This window comes from Vicugna pacos, chromosome 20, assembly GCF_048564905.1.
Source record: "Vicugna pacos chromosome 20, VicPac4, whole genome shotgun sequence".
NCBI lineage: Eukaryota > Metazoa > Chordata > Mammalia > Artiodactyla > Camelidae > Vicugna > Vicugna pacos.
The window spans coordinates 15,971,552-15,979,581 of NC_133006.1; the positions used below are offsets into that span (position 1 = coordinate 15,971,552).

Sequence of the window (8,030 nt, forward strand, 5' to 3'; positions counted from 1 at the left end):
AGGCCTGTGTTTGCCTCCTGGTCATGTGGAATCCAGCTTTGGGAAAACTGCAAACTCCCAAAGTTTGAGCGGTAGAAGAAATGGAAATCGGAAGATTTTATAGAGTCTGAGCAAGAAATTCCTCCAGAAAGGATCTAGTTTCTCTGCCCATGTTTTCCTCAAACAGAAACTAAGGCCGACTTCAGGGTTTGTCCAAGGCCACACAGCCAACTTAATGACAAGATGAGGCCTTGAATCCATGGCCTTTCTGCCCTGTTGTATTTCTGAAATGTGCTGATTTTGACTAGTTCTTCTCACTTTAATATGCACAAGAATCACCGGGGATCTTGTTGAGATGCAGATTTTCTTCCAGCTGGTCCGGGATGGGCTTGAAAGTCTGCATTTCTATCCAGCTCTCAGGAGATGCGAACGTTGCTGGTCTGGGGATCAGTTAAAGTAGCAATGGTGTAGAGCAAAGATTCTGGAGCGGACTGCCAGCTTCCCAATCCTAGCTCTGCCGCAAACTAGGTATTGTTACTGTGCTTCAGTTTCCTCAACTGCAAAATCGGCGTAAGACCTCATAGCCTTTTCGTGAAGATTTAATAAGTGCTTAGAACAGTCCACTAAGAACTAGCTTTTTTTTTTTTAAGAACTAGCTATTTTATTATTATTTATATTTCCTAGAGCAAGGAGAGGGTGAAGCAGAGTTTGACAAATGAATGAATAACCTTTGGAGAAAAGTTCTTCCTGGGCGACTAGTCAGAGAAGCAAAATGGGAGGGCTCGAAGGTGGGGAACAGGCCCACCTCCAAAGAACTTCTCTCCACTGGGTGGTTAGAAGGACCCGGAGCGCCCGGAAGCCGGCCGGCCCGCGCCCCGCCGACCAATGCGGCCGCCCAGGGGGAGGGGGAGCGCCCGCCAGCCCTTTCCGTCCGGGCGCCGGAGGCCCCGCCCCTTGGAACGTCGCGACGTCCAAGCATTCCACGGTTGCTACTTGGTCGCGAGGGGCGGGGCGCCTGTCAGGGAAGCGGCGCGCTCGGCGGCGGGGGCGGGCTGAGGCTCGGCCGCGCAGTGCCAGCGCCAGCGCCAGCACCAGACCCGCGCCCCGCGCTCTCCGGCCCGCTGTCTGCGTTCTGGCTCGCGAGCCCGCACTCTCGCCCTCCCCGTGCGCTGCCCGAGTATGGAGCTGCTGTGCTGCGAGGGCACCCGACACGCGCCCCGGGCCGGGCCGGACCCGCGGCTGCTGGGGGACCAGCGTGTCCTGCAGAGCTTGCTCCGCTTGGAGGAGCGCTACGTGCCCCGCGCCTCCTACTTCCAATGTGTGCAAAGGGAGATCAAGCCGCACATGCGGAAGATGCTGGCGTACTGGATGCTGGAGGTACCGACGGGACGGGTCTCCCCTCCCCCGCCACCTCTGTCCCCGGCTCCGGACATCCCGGGGCCGCCCTGTTGGGACATCCTGGTCCCAACAACGATCAGCAAGATGTTTCTGTGGCGCAGATCCCCGGGGCCTGGCCTTTCACTCAGGAACCCTAGCCGGCTGCCTCCGTGGTGTCCCTTTCTTTCACTTCAACAACCCAAACTCTGACTGCCAGTCGTTTGGCACCCTAACTAATCCTCTGTTCGGGTCGGGAAAGCGGGACAAGGGCCACCTTCTCCCCTCCGGCTTCTCTCAGCGTCTCCTGCCTCGCTCCCCGGCCCGGTCCTCTCTGGAGAGCGCGCCTGGAAAACCCTGGGCGCTGCCGCCCCCGCCGCAGAGCCGGTTTCTGTGTCTGTCGCGGGGTTCTGGCGGGGAAGGCGGTGGGGGTGGTGCGCGCTGTTCCGGCAGTCAGGGAAATGAAAAGTGCGGGAGGCAGCGGCTGGAGTCTCCTCCCTTCCCTTTGGGTGTGTGCACTGGGTGGCGGTAATGGGGGTAAGGTCCCAGTTCTCTGGCTACCGTGGGTGACTTTTGTGCTCCCCTCACCCTGGGTATGGGGGAGGGCAGTCTCAGTTTGGAATCCTTAAGTAAGGGAGCCTCTGGCATACCCCCAGCCCCCTCGAGGGGGAAGGAGGCAACGCAGAGGAAGTGGAGGGGGGCCTCACCTTGGGGAAGGCGCATCCTGCGTATTAGTCGTTGTCACTGTAAGTACACCTACCCCCCTCCCATTCTTGCTCCCAATTCCACTTCCTTTCAGCGCGCCCCCCTCCCCCTTTAGTGCTGCTGCGTTTCCTATGCCCCTGCCCCAGAAGTGACTGTGCGCCCTCCCCCAGGTGTGTGAGGAGCAGCGCTGTGAGGAGGAAGTCTTCCCCCTGGCCATGAACTACCTGGATCGCTACCTGTCCTGCGTCCCCACCCGAAAGGCGCAGTTGCAGCTCCTGGGTGCGGTCTGCATGCTGCTGGCCTCCAAGCTGCGCGAGACCACGCCCCTGACCATCGAAAAACTGTGCATCTACACCGACCACTCTGTCTCTCCCCGCCAGCTGCGGGTGCGTGCATACCTCTCCCCACCCCCAACACACACAGCCTCCTCACCTACCAGGAAAAGGAAAGCTAAGACCTCAAGGGCCTTTCTCCTCCTGGGGAGGGTAGCAGAGACCTTTTTGGGGGGGGGGGGCGACAAAATATGGGACAGTGTGGTGTGATGGTCAGGGTAGCCCCCGCCCAGGCTTGGGCTGCCAGCATGAACTAACTCCCCTTCTCCTGACCTCCAGGGGGTGCCACTCCTTCCTGGTCTTTCCCCCAGATAGCAACAAGTCAAACTGCATGTCTGCTCTCACTAGCACTTTGCCTCTGGGTTTACACAGCCACCATGAGTTATTTATTGGCAGCAGCAGGACATGCCTGCGCACCCCCACTGGAGTGGGGGAGTGGAATGTGCTTCATGTGGGGGAGGGGGCTGCCTTGGTTGAGTCTTTATCCCAGTGTGGACTTTGTGATCGGAAAGCCTCCCAGAACAGATTAAAGGCAGGCCCTGGTTGCTCTAAGGAAGGGCCAAGGAGTTTCATCCCACCTTCTTTGCTTCCTTTTATATCCCAGAGGAGACAGCTCCTTCCTAACCCTCTGTTCCCTAGCCTCACTCTGAGGAACTTGAGCAGCTGCTTCAGGCGGGCCTGGTGGAATCATCTCTCCTTTCCCCTTTAGTCAAAGGCCAGGGCTGAGGGACAGACAGGGGACTGAGCTACAGCTGCTTCCGATGTGATAATGATGTCCTCTCCCCCAGCCCACCCACTCTGACCAAGGTCTTTCATAACCCTGTGGGGAGCTGCTGTCACTCCTGTGGTTTGGGAAGTGGCTCCCTGGGCCTCTTGCTGGGAACTTGGGCTGGGCGCTTCCCCCGGGCAGGGCAGGGGAGTCACCGGCTCTCTTCCCCAACTGAACCTGGAGAGGAGGTGGGGGAGCTGCCTGGATCTGGAAGAGGTTATTTAGGGCATGCAGATCCTCTCCCTGGGGGGCGGGGGGGGAGGCCCCAGGGAGAAGGGTGAGCTGGCACCTTCCTCCACCTTGCTCTATAGCAGCCAAGTCTTCTCCTGACCCGGAGAGGAGTCTCTGGGCCCCATCTCCCGGGGAGGAGGGCAGCGTGTAGGCTACTGTGATTGGCTGGCCGGGAAGCCAGGGTATTGGGGCCCCCGAGTGCTGCTTGTCGAGGAACAGGATTCCTCTTCCTGCCAAGTAGCTCTCAGAGATGGGAGTAGGAGGCCGGAGTTGGGAATCTGGGAGGCCCCACAGCTCTTTGTGATGAATCTGGTAGTTTTTGGCAAGTCTGAATGTGGAGCTGGTTTCCAGGGCTAGTGAGCAAGATGTTTTTGGAGGGGTTTGGGCTAGAGGGTAGAAGGGGACTTCCTTTCAGTGAGAAGATTGGGATGGTGTGTGTGCCTTTATGTGAGGGGAATTTTTCAGAACAGGCAAAAAGTCCTCGTCCCCGACTCCCTGGGTCTGAGCTGGGGGTGGAGCTCCTAGACTTCCTAGAAGGTCAGAGCTGGACAGGACTTCAGAGAGCTCCAGTCAGTCCAAATCCTTGAGCCACAGAGAAGGTTGGGGCTCAGAGAAGGAGAGGGTCCTGCCTCCGCATTGCACTGAGGCTGATGAGGAGAGCTTGGGTGTTCTAGCTAGCTCAGGTGGCCTCTTAGGTTAGGGATGTGAGGGAAGCTGCTAAAGGTGTGTTCTCCGCTGAGATTCTCAAGAGTTGGCTGGATACAGAGTAAGGTGGCTGCCATCCCTCATGTAGCACCCTTCCTCCCCACAGGGAGAGCCCCACTGCAAACTGCCTTCCAGGTGTTTCCTTAGAGGCTAGGTGCTTTCTGCTCACTTCGGAGTTAGGAGTTACACCACTGGGACAAGCACTGGGAATAGAACACTAGCTTCTCTGCCCAACTTCTGGCTGCAGACCAGGGTGTTTCCTGTGGGGCTCTGTGAGAGATTTAAGAGGATGACACCTAGGCGGGGGCCTGGAGCAGGACAGCTGGGACTGGGGGCCTAAAAGAGGTTGGGTCGGGTTGCCATTTTGACCTCAGTAAGGGGTCAAACCCATGAGTTCCTTCCTGAGATAAAACAATGAAGAAATCCTCATGTGTGCAACTCAGAAATGGGGCCCCGGCTGGGAAACCCAGTCCAGTGGATTGGGGTGGGGCTCCCAGCCTCCCTCCAGGATCTAGCAGTGGTAGAGAGGCTAGGGCAGGTGGTGAGATGGTTTGGTCCATCAGGGATCATTTGGACCCATCCAGTCTTGCTTGGCTTACACTTCTCTTCCTGAGACTGAAATGGTGCTGGGCATTCTGAGTTCCAGCCAGATAGGTGGAGTAGGGTGCTCCATCTCAGGACCCACCCCTGATGTCCCACCAAGGGGATGTGGGTTGGGTTGGGCAACCTCCACTTTGAGGAACCTCAGGGTTGGCTCAGTGGCTGTGTCACAGGAGGCGTGGCCTCATGCTCTCCCCAATTTCTTCAAAAGGTGTGGACTTGGCTAGGATGCTGAGTTAGGGGAGAGGCTGGTGGTGATCCCCCTCTCACAAATCCTTGGGCTTATGGAGTCTTTCTGCTTAACACTAGAGGAGCCTCAAGTGCATGGTGATGCTGGTGGTATCTGCTGCTGCAGTCTTGTCTTTCAGCCCTGGCTGGAGAGGTGCTCAGAGGACATCAGGGGGTGGCCTGGATTATTGGCCTCCAAAAGATAAACCAGCAGGATTAAGAGAGGAATCCACATGAAGCATGTGGTTTTGGTACATAGGAAATAATCAGTAGATGCTCAAAGCAAGTGCCCCCACTTCTTCCTTGCCCTGGACTCCCCATTCCACAGTGCCAGTCCCTCAACTCAAGCAGTATTCCAGTCCTGATCTTCAAGTACGATGGGCTTCCTTCACCGTGAGACTTCGTTTTACTCTCTCCCCTTCCCTTTAGCCACTGACCCCACCCTCTTCCTCAACCTCCAGGACTGGGAGGTGCTGGTCCTGGGGAAGCTCAAGTGGGACCTGGCCGCGGTGATTGCCCATGACTTCCTGGCCCTGATTCTGCACCGGCTCTCTCTGCCCCGTGATCGACAGGCCTTGGTCAAAAAGCACGCCCAGACTTTTCTGGCCCTCTGTGCTACAGGTAAGAATCCTACACACATTTTTGCCAAGCTGGGGAAACCAGACTTGGAAGGGTGAGGGGTAACTAGGAGACTGTGGTTTATACTCTTCTCAAATTTTATTTGTAAAAATTATACTGTCAGCCCCTAGCCTCAATACAGAAAAGCAGCAGAACATAGAGTTGTATGGGATCTCAGAGACACCCCACACCCCGGTATGCTGGTGTGGACACCAAGTACTTAGAGAGGAACTAGCCCAGGGTCTCACAGTGACTAAGTTGGGAGCAGACTCTGTTCTCTTAACCCTAATTTTGTGTCCACACTGGGGTGAGACTCACTCCCTGGTCACTGGCCAAGATCACTTATGGACAGGCCACTCTGACCCCGACCCTGTCTAGGAGAGCCCTCCTTTCCTGCCTCTTGCCCCTGCTGCTGTCTTGCACCACTCACTGTCGGCAATTTCCAGTACACCGCTGCTCTGTTCATACTCCTGGGCACTTTCTGGGGAATAGAAGGTACACGCTGGTTGTTATCCTTGAAATCTTCCTTACCTCATGGTTCCCTCTTCATCTTTCCAAGATTACACCTTTGCCATGTACCCGCCATCCATGATCGCTACGGGCAGCATTGGGGCTGCAGTGCAAGGCCTGGGTGCCTGCTCCACATCTGGGGACGAGCTCACGGAGCTGCTGGCAGGGATCACGGGCACTGAAGTGGTGAGTGCTGGGCAGTGGCCTCGGTTCACAAGGCAAAGCTATTCCCTGAGCCTCCAGCAGAGGGAGCGATCCATCCCTAATCTGGTCCCCACTCCTGATTTCAAGTTCCCCGCCCTTAGGGCTTCTGTGGCCTTTTATCTCCTGCCTTGGTCTGGAGAAGAGCATCTTGGGTGGGCTGAAGGTCACCGTCCCTGGGTACCCTTTTCTTACCAAATGGTGTGCAGGAGTGGGGGTGGTAGGGCATTCGGTGTCAGATGCCTGGCTGCTCTCACACCCTCTTGCCACATCCTCTTGCCAGTTTCTGAGAATTGAAGGCTGATTCCTGGGGTTGGGCTGTGGCCTAACCTCCCCAGACTTCCCTGTGTGCTGGGAGGCGTCCTCCTGTACCTGTTGCCAGATGCTATGGGGGGAAGGAAGTGCACCTTCCTCACTGTTCCCCCGTTCCTAGGACTGCCTGCGGGCCTGTCAGGAGCAGATTGAAGCTGCCCTCAGGGAGAGCCTCAGGGAAGCCGCCCAGACCTCCCCCAGCCCAGCGCCCAAAGCCCCCAGGGGCTCCAGCAGCCAGGGGCCCAGCCAGACCAGTACTCCCACAGATGTCACAGCCATCCACCTGTAGCACCAGAGAGGCCCCCTCGAGTGGCCTCCGACAGCAGAGGAGGGGACACTGCCACCCCCCTCCCTGCCAGCAGGAAGGAACCACGCCACATCTGAAGCCTGAGGGGGCTCCTCCTTACTCACCCCTTGTGAGCCGAAGGGGTCAGGTCCTACCTATCCCTGCAGTGTGCACTAAGGGGACCATCCAGCTGCATCTAGCGGCCAGACGACTCTTTCTCCCTGCATCTAACCAGGTCAGCTCCTTCCCATTCTAGCTGGGGATGGGCCAGGCTGAGGCTGACCAGAGATGAAATTGAAGTTGGTAAAGTACCCGTACCAGCAATCGTTTTGGGAGCTCCCTTATCCCTGGGGCTCTCAACTGCCAAAATGCCCTGGTGCCTTGTAAAGGTGTTACACCTTCTAGTTACTACATTTAGATTGGGGTCTTTCTGAAGAATCCTCAGATGTTCTAGACATGTGTGAGGAGAATCTGGACATCTCTTCTCAAGGCACTTGGAGGCCCCTGCATAATCCGTGCTCACAGCTGCTCCTAGAGGGAGGGGCCTGGCCTCTGTCCGAGGGGCAGGAACCAACCTCCTTGCTTTGCTTTCTGCTCAGCTTCTCCTGTGTGATTGAGGGGAAGGGGGGGAGGGGCACTGCCGAAGGAAGAGGTTGTTTTAATTTATTAATTGCTTTGAGTATAAGAGGGTGTGGTGGGGCCCATTTACCCCAAAAGTGGTGGTGACCCTGGTGGTTGCTGCATCCCTCCCCTCTGCTACTGGCTGGAGGACCTGTGTGGCCGAGGAGCTGCTACAGCCTGCGGTGGGGCCGTGCCCTCCTCTCCCTTTGGTCCTCTGCCCGGTCCTCCAGGGTGGGGGATGAAGCAGGGATGACCTGGAGGTGACTGAGCTCCCTGTCTGGAGAGGGGGGCAGAAGCCCTGTTGACACAGGTCTTTCCTGAGGCCACAAGGTCCAGGCTGGTGGCTCAGGACCATCATGCTACCTTAATAAAGATTCTGGAATAAAACTGGCTTTGGCTTCTTGGATTGGAATGATGGGATGGGCAAAAACCTATTTCTGGACTGCATAGGGTAAAGAAGGCAGAAATCAATGGTCTTAAGCAGGGGTTGTCAAGCCTTTTCTATAAAGGACCAGTAAATACTTTAGGCCTTGTGGGCCCTATGGTCTCTGCCCCAGAT

General features: G+C 56.8%; 1 protein-coding gene across 2 annotated transcripts in view; it reads left to right on the forward strand.

Annotated features, from left to right (window-relative positions):
* Positions 1 to 7,862, forward strand: part of CCND3 (cyclin D3) — a 76,864-nt gene extending 69,002 nt beyond the window's left edge. The window contains exons 1-5 of one of the 2 annotated variants that reach the window (XM_006202009.4): positions 959 to 1,356; positions 2,229 to 2,444; positions 5,385 to 5,544; positions 6,101 to 6,237; positions 6,686 to 7,862. In XM_006202009.4, coding sequence (XP_006202071.1) covers positions 1,159 to 1,356; positions 2,229 to 2,444; positions 5,385 to 5,544; positions 6,101 to 6,237; positions 6,686 to 6,853 — 879 coding nt within the window. In that variant the 5' untranslated portion in view covers positions 959 to 1,158 and the 3' untranslated portion in view covers positions 6,854 to 7,862. Of the gene's footprint in view, positions 1 to 958; positions 1,357 to 2,228; positions 2,445 to 5,384; positions 5,545 to 6,100; positions 6,238 to 6,685 lie in introns of those variants that run through there. The other variant, XM_015237444.3, reaches the window with a different exon arrangement.
* The last annotated feature ends 168 nt before the right edge of the window (positions 7,863 to 8,030 follow it).